Source organism: Ptychodera flava, chromosome 3 (assembly GCF_041260155.1).
Source record: "Ptychodera flava strain L36383 chromosome 3, AS_Pfla_20210202, whole genome shotgun sequence".
NCBI lineage: Eukaryota > Metazoa > Hemichordata > Enteropneusta > Ptychoderidae > Ptychodera > Ptychodera flava.
The window spans coordinates 27,578,223-27,603,450 of record NC_091930.1 but is presented as its reverse complement, the minus strand read 5'-3'; the positions used below and the strand labels follow the sequence as shown (position 1 = coordinate 27,603,450).

At 37.1% G+C, this 25,228-nt stretch overlaps 1 protein-coding gene and 1 long non-coding RNA gene across 2 annotated transcripts; both read left to right on the top strand.

The window, feature by feature from the left end:
• Positions 1-7,410: 7,410 nt before the first annotated feature.
• On the top strand, positions 7,411-17,421 carry LOC139128856 (B-cell receptor CD22-like). The gene is made up of 4 exons (XM_070694566.1): positions 7,411-7,423; positions 9,863-10,144; positions 10,424-10,654; positions 17,306-17,421. Exons 1-4 carry the CDS (start codon positions 7,411-7,413, stop codon positions 17,419-17,421), a joined length of 642 nt encoding a protein of 213 aa, XP_070550667.1.
• A 4,839-nt stretch (positions 17,422-22,260) lies between these two features.
• On the top strand, positions 22,261-24,911 carry LOC139125998 (uncharacterized). Its single transcript, XR_011550428.1, has 3 exons — positions 22,261-22,370; positions 23,905-24,092; positions 24,789-24,911. It is a non-coding gene; the product is annotated as an uncharacterized lncRNA (long non-coding RNA).
• Positions 24,912-25,228: the final 317 nt, after the last annotated feature.

Here is a 25,228-nt window from a genome sequence, read left to right as displayed (position 1 = left end):
AAAAACTTGTCGAAATGCACCTGAAATGAGCAAAATTTTCGAAACTTCATTCTTATGTATTCTTTGCTGGCATGCCGCCATAGGCGGTGCAGATGTTTTTACCACAAGCAATTCTTATGTTTTTTTCCAGCACTTATGATATAAGCATGCACTACTTTAAATTCAATGTATTCCTTCCCTTTTATGACCAAAGAAATCATATTTCAGGATTTCTGTTGCAATATCCCTATGACATAGGCAATATCTAAACTGGACTATTTGACTTCTGTAAATTGTGAAAATTTAAAGCACAAGACAGGAGTCAATAAACTAGTTTTAAAACCAATATATTATTCTATCAATATAAATATGTTCGAAAGATTACAGATTGACAATGAAAAATTGAGTAACAACAAATATAACGTAATACAATGTGTTAGCCTTGTTTCTCTGACCCTAAAAAACAACATCTCCCTTGAGAACTTAAAGGAATTTACTGTTTTAAAGAAAAGCAGGAATAGTACTGATCAGAGTGATTTTGCTAGAAAAGTGTTCTATAATTTAAAGTTGTATATATACTAGAATTTCCATTTTGTTTTCATTTGCTGCATTGTACAATGAATACATAGAACCATCCTGTGACATGTGAAACACTGGCTTAAATTTAAAAAAAATGCAATGCTACTCCATTTGAAAAAAAAAATAGATGCAGGTCTGATAGTAGAAATAAAAAAAATTGCCGTCAATCTGTCTGGAAAAAAATGCTCCTATACCAACTTTCTCCATACCCCTCCCCCTCCAGAAATCAAATAGTTCTCCCTTTAATACGCGCATGCGCATATAAGTTCCCGTTCCTCCAAAGAATTTTAATAAAATAGTATGATATATTTTTGAAAGAACTTAGTTCAATAAACAAGAAAAACAACATTAAAAATATGTGTCTTAAGATTTAGTGGGTGCATGAGCTTGTTTTCTTAATACGTGGTATGCCATATATCCGTGTGTAATCAGGGGTAGGGGTAATGTTTCCGATTTTTTGTTTCGAATCATGAATGATGAAACCATATAGCTGTTAATTTTTTGAAAGTACTGAATTAGGCTTTCTAAACATATATAGTTTTATGGGGAAAAGTGGCATATATCAAAGTTAGAAGCTTAAACCTTTCGGTTTGTGTCGATTTTAAGTGATTTTTTATAAACAAAATTATACTATATGGAGTAGGGGGTGATGTTTCCCTTTTTGCCTCGAACCATAAATTATGAAACCATATAAATGTTATACTGATTGAAAGCTCTGAAAAAGGCCTTCTAATCATGTATATTTTTATTGGACAAAGTCGCATATCTTAAAGTTACAAAGCTTAAACCTTTCCGTTTGTGTCAATTTTAAGTGGTTTTTTAAACAATATGCACAAAAAAGTTAGTCCAGGTATCGAAATTATCCCATCTAAGGCATTTTACCCACTATGATTTTCTGTTAGCTAGTGTTCTCAGCTGTCATAATCTGCTTATTTGCCATTTAACTGATGCTGGGTAAGAGTGTAACGGCTTTCACGCCCTCACTAGTAAAATAGGAATTGGTTAGGGGTAAGTATTTACCGCTAGTTGGAAATCAACAACCACAAAGTACCATAAACAATACATTTAAGAAAGCCCAGATAATGCCATTACCATTGGTATGTAACTTAACGGGGATAAATCAATATTCAAACATCGATTAGATTTATATCGGCCATTAAATGTAAATTATAACATTTGCTGAATTTCAAACTCAATAATTAAGTTCCTGTTTCTCCGAACAATTTTAGAAGGTATTTTATACATTATTTTAAAGAACATAATGCGATCAATAAGAAAAAGCCATTAAAAGTGTGTATCTTAAGATTTATAGGGTGCGTCAATTGTTTTCCTAATATGTGGTATGCCGTATACCCCTCTATAATATACATTTAAGGGATAGGGGTACGGGTCATGTTTCCTCTCCTACCAAACGCAGCTATAAATGGTCATAACCATTAATTCTTTCTCACCATGGTGTCATGTAAGGTGTTTAAAACTGGGTTCGAATATATGCATGGTCACCCAATCGTTCAGTTTGAACATGCCAAACATTATAAGTAGCTAGTATCTCATATCAAACTGCAACTTTGTCCCTTTTAGTTCCTGTTCCTCCAAACAATTTTACAAGGTCTATATATATTGTTTTAAAGAAATTAAGGCAATAAAGAAGAAAAACAATGTTTAAAGTGTATATCTTGGGATTTAAAAGCTGCATGAGCATGTTTTCGTAATATTTTAGTTTGTCTCATACCTCTCTGGTAATAGACTTATGGTTTGCCTTGCGTTGAGGAAGGAAATGCTAACTGGAGATTGCTATTTAAGGGAAGTACAGTGGCATTTGAAAGGCCCTTGATTTTGGTTTGTACCGTAGTATAAGGGAAAACCCAGCCTATGATCGTTGCTGTGAATGTTCGTGTTTTGGGTTGTTTTAGCCTCCTTTTTGCCTATTGGAAGAATCGTCTTTGAAGTCTTCCATCCTGCGTTCTGTGTAGTGAGTGTCTTTGATCTCTCTCTTAATTTTTGTGATGTACAACTGTCTTGTGTCCCGGTGCTTTATTGGGTGTAGAGGTAAATAGTTAGAGATCAGAGTGAAAAATTGATTGCCATGGTGTTTTACCAGGTGTTGCCACTTTTGAAGGAATTGAACATTCGGTGTACCTGTAGGCTATGTGGTACTGAATAGGGGCCACTTGGGTTTCAACACATTCGATACTCTTTGCTGTCATAGAGGTACCATATCTCGCTTATACCCGTTGTATGAGTAACTGGCATGTGAAACGTGAAAGGCTCAATTAATTTCCATCTTTGCTAATATTAATTCTCGTTTGGCTTACAGATGGCCACCTCTACTTGTTTCAGTGAAAATTTGACTTTGAATTGGACAAGACATTTAGTATGACTTTCTGCTGTTTGTTATTTCTGAGGGTTTCTTGATACCAGACACGGTGAATGTTCTGGTAACGATGAAGATCACATTTTGGATTCTAGCAACAGGAAAACACCAGACGATAAAAACAGTGTATATTTAGCCATAGACACTACAGAAACTCTTGCTAGGTATCGACATTTGAAGTTTACATTCCCTACCATAAAAATCTCCGATAACAACAAACATTTACAAGTTAGACAAGTCTACACTTCCCCAGTCCTGCGAAACGAAAATCTGACCTTTATATCACCTGTCACGCAAAACTTTACGACAATCAGGGTATACAAAATGACTACTCCATAGGAGCTAAATTACACGACCTCTAACATTTTCGTACTGTTTTAGCCAAAGAAACACCAACGTTCGGATGCACTACACATGTCTACACCCGCAGAGTACTAAAAATACATTTTAACACTGACTTTGCTGTCAGGCGAAAGTGCGCTATAAATCGGACACGTATTAAGAAAAGAAGCTCATGCGCCCACTAAATCTCAAGACACATACTTTTAATATTGATTTTCTTGTTTATTGCACTAAGTTCTTCAAAAAAATATATAATTACCTTATAAAAATTGTTTGGAGGAACGGGAACTTTATTATGTTTTTGAAATTTAGCAAATTTTACTATTTACGGTCAATGGCCAATATAAAGTCTAATCCACGTTCGAATATGAATTTATCCCCGTTAAGTTATACATCAATAAAAAGGCCATAGTCTTGGCTTTCAAAAAATATAATATTTGTAGTATTTTATTGTTTGTGTATCAGTTGAGCGGTAAATATGTGACCCCTACCCATTGTTGAAATCCAAGATGGCTGCCAAGATGACGCCTAATGAACCCCATTGGACAATATTTGATTTTCGGACCATCAAAATTCATTAACTTTAGACCCTAAGGATTACAAAAATGTAGGTTAAAAATACATCCATGGAGTGCATGGGAACCCTACCTTCCGACCCGACTAATTTGACATTCGTGAACTGACATTCAACGTAACTCGTCAGGACCAAACGATTGAATTGTAGACTAAAAGTGTCACAACTAGTGATGTATATACCAGTTTACTGTTTTCGTTCGTTTTAAAATTGATGTTCTATTCATCGAATGTTCGTAAACTGCTACAGTTGTATTGTTGTCGATACCCGCTGCAGTTATTATCGATTGGATACCCTGACAGTTGTATCAATACAGAGCTAGATTGTAAACTATTAAGGTTATACTCATATCGAATTTACAACAATTCATCGCTGTGTATTACGTATCATTCAGTTTTGTTGGTGGTACCATAGTGACACAAACAGGTTTTGTAAAATAAAACTCTGCAAACTGTCTTGTTAATGTCTGTCCCCCCCCCCAAGAACAGTGTTGTAAAACGAAATCCCTGCTGTCTACCGACCCATGTCAAAAATAAAAACTTGCCTCAGTTTGAATAACATGGTATAAAATTTCTAATTTCTACTTTCGAAAGACGAAACCTCTACTTGTTTTCGAAAGTAGAAATTATAAATTTTATACCATGTTATTCAAACTGAGGCAAACAGAGCAAATTCAAGATCGAAATTTGGTCTAAATTTAATGTACATGGTCGAGTGAACCGATGAAATCATGAAATTTGCCCATATTTCAATTTTCATTCTCTGATGTCAGGGAGAAAAAATAGTTGGCCGAAAAATGTCCTGGATTGTAGTCGCCCGGTAAATGTTTGCAATTTAATAGATAGCATGAGTTACATTTTTTGCAGATTTGTCTGAAAAAATATAAAAACGATTAAACCAACTTAAACTCGGGGTGAAAAAGAATAAAGTAGTGATAACGGTTAAAGTAAACATTTAATATTAAATGTAAAGTGTCTTCTGCGAGACGGACATTACGATGATTGAACACGTTTCAGAATGACAGAAACGAGAGACTCGGTGTTGACAATCAGTTAATTTTTAGTCAATAACAGCCTTGTTAAACTTATTTTAATTTGTTATTTTGTTTACACTTTATTAAGATACCTATTTACTGGAAGAAAGTAATACCATTCAAATGAGCCATCAACACAAAATTTCAAGAGATGTTCGTATTTAGCCATAATGCACAATAGGAGAACAACAGAGCAAAGGGATACCTATCCGAAAGCCCTGGGCTTGTTAAAATCAAATGTTTTTTTCAAAATCAAAGGGTTCAATTGAACATTATCTGAAGCAAACCTAGCAGCGTAGAAAGTGTTCATCCGACCAGAAACGTATTTAATATTTTGCCATAGTAAGTCAGATAAGACAACATTAATTTGGAAGAAAGACCTTTCGCGAGCCTATTTCAAAATTGTGATTACTTAATTTACTGGTTTTCTGACGCTGAGGTACATGTGTCGTATGTAGGCATGTTGATCAGATTTATTTTTCTTCTGTTGTTAGTGAACTATGATGACCTGAAAACTAGATTGGTGAGAAAAGAAGTTTTATTATCGAGCAATTATGGATATATTGTTTGCACTTCAACAGTGTTTATTTTGTACAGTCATCATCAACGGTAAGAAAATGTTACTTATACATGTATAAGAGTGACAATTATTCAGTTTTACCAATTCGTTTCAAGACTTTATGAATAACATATAGTGGGTTTTAAATATTTGCTTGCCTTCTTTATCCTAATGCTTTACAAAGAGGGAAAGAGGGTAGCTCCTACTGTTCCTAAGCGATACGCACTGAAGAGTGTGCACCACATCATCCTGAAAATGATAACTGATTTCCAAATATGTCAAAACTATGTCAAAACTAAATTCTAAACTTCATTGCCATTCAAAATTTTTAATAACTTGACTTAGAAATAATAAGACTGACAAAAATCTTAATATGGAAGACATATTATTGTAATCGCCCTTCGTGGTAAGGGTACTGTTTATCACTTCAGTCTTGCATTGTAGAGTTCTTTATGTTTTCATATATTTGCTCATTAGCCCTACAGAGTATCATTTAACACAGACAGACAAAGACAGACATACACACATAGAGAGACACACAGAGAGACAGACACACAGACACAGAACATGTATATATATATATATATAATATATATATATATATATATATATATATATATATATATATATATATATATAATATATATATATATATATATATATATATATATATAACCTATGTGTGCAATCACTGCACCACTTACTGTTTCAACCCAAATTTAATATGTTTACTAAATCGAAAAACACAAACCATGCTGTATATTTACAACCTGGACACTGGTACCACAATAAATTTACTTGTGTATGTAAGTCACATACAGAATAAGAACTTTCGAAGACATATCTGTAGTAAAGTTACCGATACATATATTTTTTTCCATTGAGCTACAACACTTTATATTTTACATAATGCAAATATTCTAATAATGAGACCCATAGACTCAAGATTGTTGTCTTGCTTGTCCTTGTTCAACGTTAAATCACAGTGCTATGGAGCCACGATTCCATTCATTAATTTATCATTTATGAGCACAATACATTTGTTATATCAATAATCGACTCAAAGTTTGACTAAAACAAAGACAGCACGTGCTATCGTACGAAAAGCGCAAACAGGTTGAATAAATGTTATTTAAAAATAATACGTTCCATCTCTGACTTATTTGCTCATATACTACAGATGTCAAAATTACAACATCATTCATAGTAACGCCAGTGGATACTCTAGTTATACTTGGAGACTCTACACAACTAAACTGCACCTATGACGTTGCCCCTGAATTAAAAGCATGGTACGCAGGAGTGACGTCGATATCAATAGGAGACGAAATAAGGGATACTTCAAGAGATTATGAGCTGGAAAGCCGAGGAGACATGTATAATCTTCGCTTGCACAATGCAACTGCAGACGATGAAGGCAAATACGATTGTACAGATGTTGACGAAAGAGCACGATCAGCATCAGCGTATATTTATATCGTGAGTAAGTAAATACAGAAATAATATAACAGTTCTTATCTTTAGCTAGGTACAGATACAGAGGCTGAAATTTGTGTTAGTGATGATGGAAAATAAGCAGTTTTACTGATCACCTTTTAATGTTTTCGTAATGTAGAAATATACTGTAAATCATTTTGTGTACTGTTCACGTGTGAACTAATATAACAGGATTGTAAACGTTCATTGATTTTCGCAGTGAATGTACCAGAATGTTCATTAAATGGTAATTTCGTTGTCATTGCCGGTGATGATGTCTCGGTTGAATGTGCCATTTATTTGAACAACAACGCCCCTGGGGACTGGTATGGTACAAAAATGGTGTTGAAGGTTCAAGAACAGGCGGGAACGTTAATTCGTGGACGACTACACTTTATAAAGATGACAACGGAGCAGTTCTCAATTGTCAACTAGAACATTTCACTCTACCTCCGTGGAAATGGTCTGAGCTGACATGTAAGGAGCCAATAGTAATGGACGTCCAATGTGAGTGAACTGCTTTAAAGATATCAAATATATTGTAATAGAAATAAAACGACACTTGCTTGTACAATTTATTCTGCAAAACATCTAACTAATGACATGTTTATTATACATGTATCACAGTTTACTTGCATTGGAGAGCGCAACTACGACATGTCTTTGTACTGCAGTACAATTTAAAAAAAAATCATCTGGACTGCGTGTGCTTTTAAACCACAAATAGTCTTATTCTTGCACGAGAAATAACTTTCGATATGACAATAGACTATAGGAATATAGGATAGCTACCTAAAAGCTTACTATGATGACGAAATGAAAACACTGTCATGACGTTGTTGTTTGGCTGTTCTTCCATACTGTGATCCCAGCGAAATGTTAGACCGACAACTGTTAAAGAAGTTCTGACATTTGACTAATGAAATTCCAAAGTAGACATCTAGCTAATCAGAATAAGGGTGTAGCGTAATTTGCCAAAGAGAGCTCAATTACTGTATCATGAATCAACCGTTATTACAGAAACTTGACGAATATTATTCTGCAATACTGTACAGGACGTAAAGGTCGTTACAGGCATTATTTTTCGTGTTTGTTTTTCGTTGTAAATGTATTTGATATCATAATATCACTCAATAGTTAGACTACAGACCTGCTTGAGGTATTTTGACGAGGGCTTGCACTGTATTGTACTGCTCCCGCTCGAACTAGTTTATTTATGTCTAAGGGAGGCGTCATTATTTACAGCCGGGGGGTTGGGGTTTCGGAGGAATGGCTTTAGAAACTCAAAATTTCGAGTAACCCCCTGCCAACCATGATGTGTTTGATTACCCACCCTCTCTGCTACAGAAACTTTGAGTGATTCCCCTCAAAATATAAAAAAAAAAGGAAAGTTAAATATCTATACAGTAAAATGCATTGTTGCTGCGGCTGGCCCTGTATAGACCTGATTAAACCATGTGGTACAGGTCTCTGTCGGAAAGGGGTTCCATTGCTGTGACAGGGGCTGATGTACAGGTCTGTATCCAGTGCTCTGATGACATGATAGTATTCTCCGTACGATTGTTTTACAAGGGGGCGAAATGTGGTGCAAAAGAACCACAAGCGACGGTGCAACGGGGAGAAGTCAGGAGCGTTTGAAAACGTAGAGATTAAATGGTGTTATTTGGTGGCACTTGGGAAGTATTTTTTCAGATTTTTTTTTGTATAAAAAACTCAAAGGAACAGAAATCTGAGACAATATTCCAAAACTTATATTCCAGTAAACTGATTTCAATAAAGATTACATTTTTGAAAACGAAAAAATAGCGACAGACATACATTATTCATATATATCATTTATTATATATACATATATACATATCTTTATATATATATATATATATATATATATATATATATATATATATATATATATTATATATATATATATATATATATATATATATATACATATCTTATATATATATATATATATATATATATATCTTTATATATATATAGAGAGAGAGAGAGAGAGAGAGAGAGAGAGAGAGAGAGAGAGAGAGAGAGAGAGAGAGAGAGAGAGAGAGAGAGAGAGAGAGAGAGAGAGAGAGAGAGAGAGAGAGAGAGAGAGAGAGAGAGAGAGAGAGAGAGAGCATCCGTAATGTCTACGGGGGGTGTGGGTTTGTGTCCCGCATGGGTCACTTTTCATTCACCACTGTATTACATATAAAAAATTCGTATGGTGAATCATTTCAAATTTACCCTTCTCTGGCTTTTCATCAATCATAAGATTGATCCTCATTACTAATAACTGATTCCTAAGTTGGTGACTTGTGTGCGAGGCCCTGTAGTCGAATCCCGCGGGATCCTTAGGTTGAAAGGTTAGGTGATGAGTTTAGCCGCCTTACTCACCATCAACACACAACGAATGAAAGCCCCATCTAATAGTCAGGACCGCCCACATTGGACCGACTGATCCATTAGCTCAGTTGGTAGAGCATCCGTATGTGTACGGGGATGTGGGTTCGAGTCCTGCATGGGTCCACTTTTCACTCACCACTATTATATATATATATATATATATATATATATATATATATATATATATATATATATATATATATATATATATATATATATATATATATATATATTATATATATATATATATATAGTATGTGTGTGTGTTGGTGTGTGTGTGTGTACATATACAAAATATGAACCTACACATCTCAAGCATACATATTGCTGTTCTTTACTATTATTGTTTTATTAATTCATAACTTCACTAAATAAATGCTTCAGTACATATCAACAAAATTGAGCAGCCATCCCCTTCTTGTTCTCCACTTTTGAGCATTCCCAATTATAGCTTTCGATTTTTGAGTGACCCCCTCCTCAGATTCCTCCGACCCCAGGCCATAAATAATGACGGCTTCCTAAGCCTGTTATTTTTTGGTTCAGATTCTCCAGATATTGAAATCACGGGCGAAAACGGATCATGCCTCAAGGAAACAACAATCGAAGGCGACTCGTACTTTGGCCAGTGTAACGTTGATGCAAATCCAATTGATAACCTAACCGTACACTGGGAGTATGAAGATACTACAGTTCATGACGGTGCGCTTCTGGAACTAAAAAATGTCAGAAGAGATCAGGGTGGCGTGTACAACTGTATAGCTGAAAATACGTTTTGGGATGGAACACAAGGATATGGAAGCGACTACATTAACATTGATGTGCAGTGTAAGTGTTACCTAGCTGTTGGTACAACGAGACGAGAGCAAATAAGAACCCTAAATGTCAAATATGAAGACATTTTAACGTCGGTGAAGCATGACTAGTTGGGGAATCCCACTGTTGGCGAATGGGTACATTTGCATATCAATGCCCGTGTGATTCATAATTACGTGTTAGAAAAGAGGAGGAAACAAGAAGAACAAACTCGAATGTGTTATCTATATATTAATGCAACATATTTGGTTTCAGTTCCACCCTCTGTTGAAGTTTTGTCATCTGCAACAGTTGCTAAAGAGGGCGAGTCATTGACTCTGGCGTGTCACGTGATCGACGCCAACCCGAATGACGTGGTATTTTCGTGGAATCTCGCCGATGGTTCCGAATATAGCGAGGCCGTTATCAACATCGTTAGCGTAACAAGGGCATTAGACGGTAACCAAAGTTGTGCAGCTACAAATACATTCCACGATGGATCGCATGGAACTGGAAACGAAATATTATATCTAGAAGTGCAGTGTAAGTCCAAAATTATAACATTTAAAGAATCCCAAGAAACAGATAGACTCAGTCCGACTAGTCCTATTTCAAAGTGACCTACGATTTATGTCCTTCACAAATGTACAGGCCACAGTGATCGGGTTCCTATAAGGTCCGCTTTCAGCTCACTGATATTTGACCATTTCTCTTAGGTCTCATTACCATATAATATTCATCTCAAGGCGATGTGATTGGTTTTCTTATGCCCTGTGGTAGCCTAGTTCTGCAGTGTTGGCTGCCTGGTTCGTGATTGTGTTCCGTGTACTACCAAGGTACCGTTGTGTTAACCAGTCATTTAAACTCTTTGCATGTGCACCTCGCACGGGGTTCGATCACAATGTGCAAAGACAAAGGCAAAAGGCCAAGTTTACCTGAGACGCATTTACTTATTCAGAAACACTCATGTCTATTTTGGCTTCGAATACTTGCAAGTAACAATAGAGCTTCCAAGTGATATTTTGGCGGTCTCGGTCTGAACTAACGTCTCTTCTGTTCTAAATTTGTTCTGAACATTGTAACCTCTATAAGTGTAATCTCCAGAAATGTAACACCAACCACAGATGTAATAAAATTCACAAATTAAAAAAAGCGCTTATAAATAACAAAAATTAACCATAAATGTAATTAAAAACGCCAACCATAATTGTAACAAATGGTTACCTCAAATTTAATACCAAAATCACCCATAAATGTAATACTTGTCAACCATAAATGTAATAAATCTATTTTTTCGTCGCAATTGAGGAATTAGCCCTTAAATATTGATCTATGTAATAAGGAAAGCAACTCCACACATTATTCATTTCTTAATTGTTTGCGTTTAGTGTGTTTTGCATATTGAAAGTGTATTTTACGTTTCCCTGTTTTGTGTACAGAACTGATTGGCCATGGCTAGACACAGCTGTAATCTGAGTGTCAGTGCAGTCTCTACTCCAGAGTGGGAAGACTGTATAACACTACGATCCTTTAACGCCGTTTTTCGAAGTTTGCCACACTTTCTTCATCATTCGCCTGAAATTCATCTTCAGATGATAAATTCAGTGGAATAATGATATATTGTCTGTAGTCCTATGTTGTCCCATTTGAAGTTTTTTCCTTCACTGGGGATGCTAATTTTTACTACTAATGTCGAAGGTAGAGTTCGTACTGTGTTTACTAGATTCAAATATAGATATATGTTCTCACTATGACATGTCTTGTGTCGTAAATTTCTTATATAGGTTGTATATTTCTCTGTTGTTTGTTCTGAGTTGTCTTATGTAAAATTCGTGGTATCACTGGTTGAGAGTTATTTTGACGCTTCCTTATTATGTAATTATCAGTGTCTAGAACTGCTGTTCCACTTCCATTATCTAACGGTTTGATCAGTACCTCGCCGTTTTCTGATATTCTGTGTGTTCGGAAAGGAAACCTAGTTTCAGGAAAGTATGCAATAACATTACACTAGTCTTATTAAAGTTATTATTTACTCAGGGCATTGATAAACAAATGATTATAATTATACAAGTTCAAGTTTATTACATAATTGTATATGCTTTGAGTTTTAGTACATTAATGGTTAATTTGTTTATTACATTGAAATTCGTGGCTCCGGGTTGTTACACCTATGGTTGGCTGTTTTTTACCTTTGTGGTTGGTTTATTACAAGTGTGGTTAATTAAGCATTAACCCCGCCGCAGGAGGGTATACACGAAATTTAGGTACAATGCGCGACATATAGCACGAGCCGATATGCAAGTGCTATATGGAGCGAATTGTACAAAAATCGAGTGTATACCCGACTGCGAAGGGGTTATTGCTATTATATTATATCATCTTGCGTGTCTTTGTTGTCTTACTTTGGTATTTTCATCACTCTAAGCCCCAAATGCAGAAAACGGACGTCTGAGAGATCGAACGTCACAAATTCTGCGCCCGAGACCGAGCATTTTTATAGGTTGGGATTACTTACAGGCACACAGTATCCTACGATAAATGCGCATTGCGTTCATATCAACATTGCATTTTATTCGCATGCAACACGAGCACTCTCTGCTGATGTGCAGCATTGAATGAGCTCTTTCTCTGATTGGTCCATTGTCACTATTCACAGCGACTTAGGGAGTCTATTTGTATTGTTTTCATTATATTGGTAAGATTCAGCTATCCAATTGGATAAGAGCTTATTCAGTGCTGCTGAGGGCGCTGCAGCCAAGGTGAACAAACATGAAAAGAAGCTGTCTCAAGAAGGTACAAAATTTTCTGAAAACTTTCCATTTTACATTAACCGAATAGCTAATCTGGCTTTGGTGAAGTGTATGCCACTACACATATGATAGTTTGGTTTCAAAAATATGTCTTCAAGTCAAGACGACCAAGACTAAACTCGACTGCTTCCGACACTGGTAGTTAAGACGACATGATGCAACGTGGCAAGGGAATGACGTAATGAGCTTGCTGAAAGAGCTTCGAGCGGGTCAATCTTCCTTGCAACGCTCCCTTGACATTAAAGTTGATAGGCTGAGACATGATATGGTTTCATTATTCCAAGTCAAGATGAACGAATTGAAGGATGAATTTACAATGGAAATTGCTCGATTGAAACGTAAAATTGAGTTCGTCGAACAAAACTGCAACGTTTGCCAGGTGGTCAAAATTGCATCAAACCGTCAACCAACAGATAACCCCGACGTCACAGTAATTGCCTCGGGTGTACAGTATAGTGATCATGAAAACTTGGCTGATAAAGTAAATGCCATCCTACGAGAGTTGGGTGAAAATAGCCACAGAAGTGAATCCCGTACAAGCTATACGACTTCAAAGTCGCCGTCAAGATGCTACCTGGTTTGTGAAGTTGCTTTAGAAAACAGTGACCAGAAAAAGAAAGTACTCCAAGCAAAACAGCGCTTGAAAAATAATCAGAGATTTCATCGTGTATATTTGCGTTCAAGCAAATCACATACGGACAGGTTGATTGAACTAAATGCACGTTTTCTCCTGGGCGAACTTCCCAATGGTAAGGATTATCGTGTTACAGCCGGAGGGAGAATCGTAAAAAAGATTTCCGATGGACAAGAAGGAAAACGCCACCGGCTTAAGACGTGACTAGGATACACAGCCTAATGGGCTTCGTATGGCACATCTCAATGTAGGGGGATGGACTATCTGGAACAAGGAACTTAGAAAAGAAATATTACGGAGCGCCAAAGCTGGTATAATTACCGTAAATGAAACTCATCTATCTGGTGACGAAACTATGATGATTGCCATTTGATCGGTTTCAACAGACAACTCGTACACTCCAATGCTCGTAGACAGTTTGTCGGAGTTGGTATATTTATAAGAAGGACACTATATAATGATTATTTAGTGGCAATTATTGATAAAGATTATGATGGTATTTTAGGTTTCGCTTCACAAATAAGATTTCTGGGTATTCATTTATTGTTTCTGCGTGTTATCTTCCACCATAAAATTCACCATGGGGTAGAAACGCGAGTAATTTTTCGGGCACCTGTTGAGCCCGATGTACGTCTATGATAATGGGGTGGATTGCATTTTTATTTGTTGTGACTTAAACCTTTGTCTTTGACATTTGAATGACAATATATACGATGTTGATGAAATTCCAAATAGGCACTGTATTGACCAAATCATTAACCAACATAGGCGTGATTTCCACGAGTTTTTATTAGAAGCAAAGCTGTGTACCCTGAATGGCAGATGTAATGTCGAAAGTGATAATTCCACTTCTGTGTCAAGTAGGGAAGCAGCTGTTGTAGATTATATTTGCATACCACATGACCAATTTAAATACTGTGCTAATTTTACTGTTTCCAAATGCAAGTGTTAGTAGATGACTTGGGTTTCCTAACTTGTTGGGTGACAGGTGTAAACTTCCAGATCATTCCTTGCTCTCATTTGATTTCTGTGATCACCCTTGCTTACTCAGAACACTTACCAATGCAAATTTCACCGATCATGATTCTAGTGATGCCCGCAGGAGGTTAAAGTATCGATTAGATCAAATGCCGCCAAGTTTTCGTCATCGGAGATAGCGGAGAATACTATTTGAGAAATTGTCACGAGATCGAGCAGTGTAAAGAAATTGATAACATTTACCAAAATATGTGTGACTCCATTACTCGTGAAATGAAAACTGTATTATATTATATCATGCTACCATGCGCCATTCTGATTGGACGAGAGCTCATTCCACCGATGCTAAAATACTGTTTTAGCACTGATAGCAGTGCTTAAACGGGCCCCTGAACCAGTATTTTCGATAATTGCCCGGTCGGTGCATTTGAACTACCTATCCAAACCATAGACCCTCGAGAAAGACCGAAACAGTCCACTTTGTTTCAAAGACCGAAGACCGAATTTTGATACACAGATAAAGTGTGGGTCTGTAACTCACCTCTTGGTGTAAATAAGTTGGGATCGATGATGAGAGACATCTCTGAAGCAGCACGTTTGGGGTATGATGCACACAAATATTGGGGCGACAGCGCACCGTGCACTTTGCGGGAGTCGAGACGCGATATATCCTGGTATCGCTCTTTAAAATGAATATAGTATCCGTTCATACACAAAAAAATTGACACTTCCTCACAGTAACGGTATGTCAGATATTATTTACCAAAGTTTGGGCTATAACAGATCGGGATGTCCTAACGATGTAGACCAAGAAGTTGAAAATAGGATGACTCCTGGCGACTTCGACGATATTTGACATCAAATGCAACGAGTAGTGTCATCGTCCAGCTCTCCCTGCATCGGGCAACACACTCAGAATCTGCACAACTGTTCATCACAGTTGCATTCATCGCAAGTCTGGATTATTTTAAAACTGCTTGTTTTCTGGTACAATTAACGTCCAAATTATCCATCAAAAATAGATCCTGTAACTTCACTGTGCCACCACTGAATGTCGCGACGGTATGCGGTACAGAATGAGACAAATCTATTTTTAGTATGCCAAAAAAGCCAGGACTATTGTTCTTATGTAAATTTACGAAAAAATTGTTACTTTTTTCTTTTGATTTGAACTCTTTACCCATTTTCTGTGTGAGTGCAGCAGGTATTTTTTGACAAGTATCGTTCGTGTTGCATGCGAATAAAATGCAATGTTGATATGGACGTAGTGCGTATTTATCGTAGGATACTTATAAATATGCTCGGTCTCGGGCGCAGAATTTCGACTTTCGATCTCTCAGACGCCGTTTTCTGCATTTGGCGCTTGAAAATACCCAAGTAAGACAACAAATACACGCATACACGCAAGTTGATATAATATAATAGCAATAACCCCTTCGCAGTCGGGTATACACTCGATTTTGGTACAATTCGCTCCATATAGCACTCGCCTATCGGCTCGTGCTATATGTCGCGCATTGTACCGAAATCTCGTGTATACCCTCCTGCGGCGGGGGTTATTGCTTAAATACCCAACTATGATTGTTCTAAAAAGGTTCGTAAACGATTTCGTCATCGGAAGCCTTACTGGAACGCTGACCTCTCTGCCCTGTGGAATGATATGAAAAAGAAAGAAAGAGCGTTCACAAAGTTTAAAGGCCAGAATACAATTAGGCACACTTTCGCTCTGATTTCAAACAATCTAGGTTGATATTTGATAAAAAGGTACGTTTTTGATGAGCGTGAATTAGAAGTTACAAAAGTAAGGAATTTTATCTCCTGCAAACGTTCATACAGCGCCACCTGTGGCAGGGGTCAAGAGGTCATCGTGTAGGCTTGTCCCATCCTCTTTTGCCCTGAGACGGTCCTCTAGGCAAGACTGCCATTTCGGCAGCTGGGCCTCATCTGAACTTTAACAACGGTAACGGTATTTATGTATTCATTTCTTCACAAGAAACCATGCCCCTACCCTTGTTCTACTTTTGGGGAACTCACTCATTTTTTTCTGTTTGTCCGAAGCGTGTTTGGTTTCAGCGGAGGTAACTTTCTCTGAGGACATCGTATGTGAGAGACGTATCGCTAGATTTTGTATTTTCGACATCGGTACAAACGATCTCTGCAGTGTGCATGATTCACCCGAGGCTATTGCTGAGAGGATTATTTTATTGTGTATCGAAATTCGGTCTTCGGTCTTTGAAACAAAGTGGACTATTTCGGTTTTGCTCGAGGGTCTATGGTTTAGATAGGTACGTTAAAATGCACCGACCGGGCAATTTTCGAAAATGCTGGTCTTGGGCCCGTTTTACCACTGCTAAAACAGTATTTTAGCATCGGTGGAATGAGCTCTCGTCCATCAGAATGGACGCATGGTAGCAGGATATACTATAATATACATTTATGGAAATAATTACATTTATGGAAGTTGCGAAAATAAACATCTTAAACAATATCATACATATCGACTGTTCACTATGTAACACGCAAAATGAGGGACCGAACATGCCGACAGCCTACCCTGAATTATACCGTACCAGCTCGCGCTTGCTAATCTAACGCTCTGATTGGTTCAGAAACGAGCCAAACATGTGCCCCTATCTCTTGACTCTGTCTCTGTATAACCGTTTGTTTGTCTGTGTGTCTGTCTGCCTCTGTCTTTGTCTTTCGTCTGTCTTTTCGTCGGCCAGTCTATCTTTCTGTCTATTTGTCTTTCTCATTTTTTCCTTTTCTCTCCAGATACATCAACAATTAATATGACAGTACATCCATCACATGAAGTGAACGAAGGTACTTGTGTCAGTATCACCTGCACAGTGTTAGATGGAAATCCCGATCCATATAGGCTCAAATGACCCTTGACCAGTACGACCTTATTACAGTTGATGGAGTTGAACTCATCTTTGAAATCAATGGTTTTGAAACGAAAGACGTTGGTTACTATACCTGTCAAGCATTCACCCTATTTTTCGACGATACTGAAGGGTACACCGAGGTTGGAAAAGAAATCAAAGTGAAAGGTATATTTTCACTATTTTGCTTTACATGTCTCACCCTGTTTTCTTTTCATCACTGATATTCTCCCTGTTTTCTAAGCATCACAAATAAGTATTGAAGTGAACATGGCAATTTTTAACGTGCAATACTCATATGATCACAGGCGTTTATAACTGTCTTTTTCGTGTTCTTTTTTAAAGATACGTCGTCCTCCAACACTGGTGGTATGTTGTTTGTAGTATTACTAGTTGTGTTTGTTCCAGTAGCCGTGTTGGTAGGGATCCTGTTGTCTGGCGTCTATTGGAAACGAAAATTACTGGATAAAGTATGTTTTAAATGTTACATTGATTTACATTTCCATACGATAGAGGAAGTCATATCTCGCTGCACTTCTGTGTGTCTTCTCAATGCATTTGAAGTTACATAAAATGAAATATATCTTATTTAGAGCCTACCCTTGTACCTGTAATAATTTTTTATAACTGTTTTGAGCCAAACCCAAAACCAGTTTGGAGTTAAGATAGGTTACGCGCTTCGTTTCATTTTGAATCACCTCAAAACTATTGAGTCGATAGTGTTATGAAAAGTCTTAGTATAAACAACTGTACCCAATAAAATTAAACTAAAAATTAAACCAATGCCACATTTTGTCGTGACAAATCGTAAATCACTTAAGTCTAACGTCGAATATGTCATCAATATTGTGGTAACTTCATAGTATGCGTTTAAAGAATTGTTTGAACTATCTTGAAAACATTTTATACGTCTAAATGTATAGAGTGGAGAGTACATACATCCATAAATAATATTCATCTCGAATATTTTTCACTCTTTCATAAATACAAGGATAACAGAGCAAACGACTCAACAATTGACCTAAATGGGGTAAGTTTTATTTGAGTGCTTGATTTAGTTATACTGACCCTCATATGAAATTGGTTTCTTGTTGAGTTGGGGCGGTCTCAAAGATTCCTTCCCTTTATTCGCGGGGAGCAAACGTTTCCTTAGAGGGAGAAATTAACGAAATTTAAACTATTTACATAATCAGAATTAGTCATTTATTTCTTTGTGGTTAGGCAATTTAATCCAAGATTTTAGAACACATCTTATAGTGCATTGATACGTTCTATAATGTCTTCACTTAAGACTTGTTTTTAATATGTTCTTTCCTTCCGTTTCTTCAAAAGGAAGAATATAACCATTACACATCAATCACACCTCACTTTCAAAGCGAATCTGTTTATATGAAACTCACTAAGAAGACCTCGCTCGAAGTTTCGCGTGAGTTTCTCTGTCTAAGGGAGACTTTAGGCGAAGGTGCCTTTGGTCGAGTTGTCAAGGCCGAAGCTTGGAACATCGCTGGCAGAGAAGGAGTCACAAATGTCGCCGTGAAAATGCTGAAAGGTAAATGTTGCTCACTAACAAAAAGAGCCATAAAAATGTCATACCGATGTCGTCTCTGTGTCATTTTCTATGGTAAAGAATTTGCGGCAAGAATGTACATGTACATCTCTTACTTACTGTCAGAGGGGGTGAGTTTGAGACTCTAGCAAGGTGATGTGCCCAAAAGCAAGGCACTTTACTGTTATATATATATATATATTTATATATATATATATATATATATATATATATATATATATATATATATATATATATATATATATATATATATATATATATATATATATATATATATATATATATATATATATATATGTCATTGACTGGTTAAGGGGATACGGGATAAATCAAAATGCAGATTCATTACATTTTACAGTGTCAACTTCTATCTATCTATCTCAGAAGATCTCTTGCGTAAATCGCTCGATTTGCGAAAGATATACTTTAATTTCTGATGACCTGGTTGATATTTAATGCACTCGAGGAAGACCCTCCTCTTTGACGACATAAAACCCTAGATTAAAAGATTAAAGAATTAAATTAAAGAAGGATTAAAAGAAAGAATAAGGATTTATTCGATGTGGCGATGGGCAGCTTCGATGGTGCTGAAATATGCGAATTGGTGGGTCTGTATGTACTTAACATACTCGCCAAAAAGTATGATAAGAATCATATCGGCTTATACCGGGATGACGGGCTTGTGTACTCAAAAATACCACGGCCAGGAGCGGATAAGGTCATAAAGGAAATCACAAAGATATTTCATGACATTGGCCTGGAAATCACGATTGAGACAAACCAAAAGATAACAAACTTCTTGGATGTGACATTTAATCTGAACGACGCCAAGTTCTATCCGTACCGTAAACCAAAGGACCAAACAGTGTATCTCCATAACCAGTCTAATCACCGGCCAACCATTATTAAACACGTACCTGACGCAATAAGCAAACGCATCTCAACAATGTCCAGTGATAAGGGCAACTTGGATAAATATAAAAGGTCAATATAATACGGCGCTAAAGACAAGCGATTACACCAAACGAATTGGAATTTGCAAAAAACCAACCAATCAGCGAGGAGAAGCAATAACAGGAAGCGTCATATCACATGGTTCAACCCCCCTCCTTTCAGCAAGAACGTGGAAACTAACATCGGCAGGAATTGGTTTTCAATTTGTTGACAAACATTTTCCTAAGGGGTCTAAACTTCACAAACTCTTCAACAGAAACACAAGTGTGTTATAGCTGTATGAAGATGCAAGTATAATCAAATCGCATAATAAGAGTAGTCACCGGAGAACAACGTAAGGACCAACCAGCTGATTGTAATTTCAGGGTTAAGTCGGCATGCCCCTTGAAGGGTAACTGTCAAGTCAAAGGCGTGGCGTATAAGGCCAAAGTATCGACGGAGGACAACGGAGAGAGGGTTATATCGACCTCACTGATAACACCTACAAGACGCGCTACACTAACCATATGAAATCTTCCGTAACGAGAGATATAAAACGACACCGAGTTGTCAAAATTTGTATGGAATTTGAGTAATAAGGGATAAGTCTTTGACATTTCATGGTCAATCATTGATAAAGCGTTGAGCTACTCTAACATGAACAAGCGATGTAATCTTTGTATGTCAGAAAAGCTGCACATTATCAATGCTGACAAATCTACACTGTTAAACAAACGCTCTGAGTTGGTTTCAAAATGTCGCCACCAAAACAAATATTATATTATATCATGCTACCATGCGCCATTCTGATTGGACGAGAGCGATGCTAAAATATTGTTTTAGCACTGATAGCAGTGGTAAAACGGGCCCCTGAACCAGCATTTTTGAAAATTGCCCGGTCGGTGCATTTGAACGATGTGGCTCTGAACTTAATCCGAAACAGTCCGCTTTGTTTCAAAGACCGAGTTCGAATTTCGATACAGAGATAAAGTATGGGTCTGTAACTCGCCTCTTGGTCTATGATGAAAGAAATCTCTGAAGCACCACATATATTTTGGTATGATGATGTACAAAATTGTATAGGGTTACAGCGCACTGTGTAGTTTGCTTGATCGATTCAGCAGGAGTCGAGACGCGCGTACCGCTCTTTAAAACGAAACTACTATTCGTTCATACACAAAAAAAATTGAAACTTCCTCACAGTAACAGTACGTCAGATATTCCTTCCTAAAGTTTGGGCTGTAACAGACCAGGGTGTTCGTACGATGTAGTTGTAGCCTAAGAACTTGAAAAGGTTCAAAATAACAATGCGATCATTCCTGGCAACTGCGACGAAAATCGCTGTGTCAGCGTCCAGCTCTCGCTGAATCGGGCAACACACTCTGCTCGCATATTACAACTGTTCATACAGTCGCCGTAATCCATGTCTGGATTATTTCAAAACTGCACGTTTTCTGGCACAAATTATCCATCCAAAATATCCATCAAAAATAGAACATGTAACCCACACTGCACCACCTCCTCTGTCTGAATGTTAAGACGGTTGGCGCACACCGGACTGACATGACAGTGAATGAGACAAATCTATTTTTAGTGTACTACGCCAAAAAAGTCAGCGCTATTGTTTTTATGTAAATTTACGAAAAAATTGTTACTTTTTCTTTTGCTTTGAACTCTTGACCATTTCTGTGTCTGAAGCAGTTCGTGTTGCATGTAAATATTAATGAAATTTTGATGAACGTAATGCGTATGTTATCAGGATATTGTGTTCGTGTGTTGTCAACGTAATCCAAACTTATAAAAATGCTCGGTCTCGGGCGATGATTTTCCGACGTTCGATCTCTCAGACGTCGTTTTCTGCATTTTGGGCTAACACTGACGAAAATGCCGGACCAAGACGACAAAGACACACAAGTTGATATAATATAATAGCAATAACCCCCTTCGCAGTCGGGTATACACTCGATTTTGGTACAATTCGCTCCATATAGCACTCGCCTATCGGCTCGTGCTATATGTCGCGCATTGTACCAAAATCTCGTGTATACCCTCCTGCGGCGGGGGTTATTGCTTAATATTTATCGAATTTTAACAACACCTACAAATAGAATGGTTCATCCCAATCATATATGTAAGAGTGTCGAGCTAGTAATCTTTCACTTAATAGATTTCATGACTTTGTACTTGAAGTAATGTTTATATATATAATATATATTATATTATATATATATATATATATATTATATATAATATATATATATATATATATATATATATATATATATATATATATAAAACGAGTGAAATCAACATTAATAGAATAATTCTTCTGCTTTATATAGAAATTCTCTCGATGTTGACAAGAGGGATTTTCTTAAAGAATTAGATCTTATGAAATCCATGGGATCCCATCCAAATGTAGTGTCTTTACTTGGATGCTGTTCTGAACACGGTAAGTGACTACCTGTATTTTATTGACATACAGAGTCTGTTATCTGTTCGCATTTTTAGATTAATTACTCGGGCTTTACCTTTTCACAACTTGTAACATTTGTTGCTTTAGTTTATCTTTGGACAGAGAACATGTTTCTCGTACGTTTTTAGGACACATGTTGTTGTGATTCAGACCAAACAGAAAGCTTTCATTTCCTTATGTTTGCGATTAAACAGAGAGTGAGGACAACACTACGCTAATCATGTTGCATAGCTACTTAGGTCCAATACCCAAAGTCTGTTGAGGTACAGGGATTGAAAAGGGCACGCTCCAGCTGCCATAAGATAAAAACAATTCTAGCAACGCGACATTTATCCAAGAAGAGAGAAATCAGCGATGTACACGAGGATAAAAGTCCTATTAAAGTAATTCTCAAATCTGGGAAAATAGAAAGTGAACTCGAGCTAGGTACTACAAACGTTTGGATGGGCCCCTTTAGTCAAGCAGCCCATCGAAGGGTCCTTAGTGATCGGAATCAATGTTGAGCAACAATTCTGTCCTAAGTTTGATCCTTCCAAACGGAGACAAGGAAAGGGGCAAAATTTCCGAGAAATGTGGGTAGGTTTGAATCCAAGAACTCAAAGGGGAGAACAATGACTGAAGTACTATCCAAAAAGATGTAACACAGTGAAAGTAGGTTTAGATGGCGAATTTAATCGACAAGACAGGGACGTTGCAGGCTAAGGTGGTCGAAAGTGATATGCTGAGCTTAAAGAAAGTAGGTCACTGGTCTCATGTGAACTATGGTAGCGCAGGATGACAATGGAAGAGATATGCAGACAGGCGTCTCACAGCCTTATAATCATAGGTGATATGATGCTGTTGAGGTGTAGGATTCTAGGGGATAGGCCTAGTTAGCAAGATCGGATGGACAACGAAATGAAAAGGACAGAGGAATTCATGGCAAAGTGGATCATACGTATATTGGCACAGGTTGAAGGGAGTGACCTCCCGAGGGACGAACGACTGTGCTCGCTCTCAGAGCAGAGGAGACACGACGTGACAAAAACAGGGACACCCATTATGGCTCAAGGGATCGTAGTATTTACAGGATTCGGCTCTGGGGGCACAGGTCCTGGGAACATGTCAACTTTTAATGTCCGATGGGGGGCACAGAAAGTGCTAAGTGCATGAAAGAACTGACTACAACTAATCGTTGCTATAAGGAAAACAAATTCAAAGTCAATGACAAGCTAATAGAAGGGTCAGCACAGAGCACCCGCAATATCATCTGTGAACATGAACAGATTACACTCAAATCGAACCTCCTTCTATGTTTATCATTTCATGACTCTGTTATACTTACGTTATCTATTTACTTTTTTGATATTATAAATATGATATATGTTATTGTAATGTGTCACCTCCAGTTGAATTTAGTTTTCTTTTTATTTTTTTAACATGGTTTGTTGTTTAACGAGCCGGATGTAAAGTAAAGACAATCCATAAAATGATCCAAACACTTGTTTACTGCGAATGTTTTAAATTGCAGAACCATTCTACATCATATTGGAATTCATGGAAGGAGGCAATCTCGTAGATTTTTTGCGAAACAACAGATCTTCTCGGGGAGACGCCTATACCAACGCGCACGATGTCAACGAAACGCTGACAAACACTGACCTCATGACGTTTGCATACCAGGTGTCTTCTGGAATGGAATTTTTATCATCCAATGTGGTAGGATATTGTTCCTTTAAACCTGATAACATGAGTGAAGTAATTGGTTGTCTGTGAACGTGTTGAACACATTTTTTGGTTTCAAAGTGATTCAAAACAAGATATGAAAATACGCAGGCTTCATATGCAATATATGGAATAGAAACGCAGCACAAACAAACTTACGAAACTGTGCAAATGGTTCATGAGCACTTTGCAATCTTAAAACTAAATTTCCTCTCCCTAATAAGAATGTTGTTCTTCTCATTATCTACTAAAGGGTTTCCGACGTTTCTGATATGAGGTGCATGTATTATCAAATGGTAGGAAATTTACATAGAAATGTAAACTCCGCTATGAATGTTTATCAAATGTCAGCCTGTTTTGTTATAAAACAGTTACAAACATTACAATATTCCCAATGTTAGCACTTTACAAGCATATGCAGCTTACTGGCTTTTTCTGTGCAATAACTGGCATTTTGTTTTCCACTACCGAGGGAAAAGACCAGTCACTGATAGATCGTATTTTAAACATGTGTTTGCACACAGTTTGATAGAACCCTTTACCATCAAACTTTGGTGCATATTGTATTATCTCCAGTCGTTTTTAAGAGCCTCAACAATCTAAGGTAATAAGAATATTTTCGGAACATCAAACATTTTAAATTAGATTAATTTTTGTCACGAACTAAAATCATGACGATTTCATTCACAGTTCGTACACCGAGACTTGGCGGCCAGAAACGTCCTCCTAGACAAACACAACGTTTGCAAAATATCAGACTTCGGTTTAGCTCGTGACGTTGTTGACAAACATCAATATGAACGGAAAACACAGGTGAGAATACACCGCATAGAGGTCGGCGGGAATATAAGCCTCACATTTTGTCGTCATGTATGGCTGCTTGCTCCATTGACTTTCTTTATGCAGTAGGACTGTACTGCAATTAGATATTTGCACAATAACGAGCTCGAGTGTAGATAAGTCATAATAATTTATTTGTTTTGTGAAAAACTGATTCTCTGTATTTGTATTTCTTTAACAACTTACCTGCAACTAAATCGATTGCTTTCATCTAGGATAAATTACCGATTCGCTGGATGGCTATGGAGTCCATTAAGGATGGTATATTTACGACAAAGAGTGATGTCTGG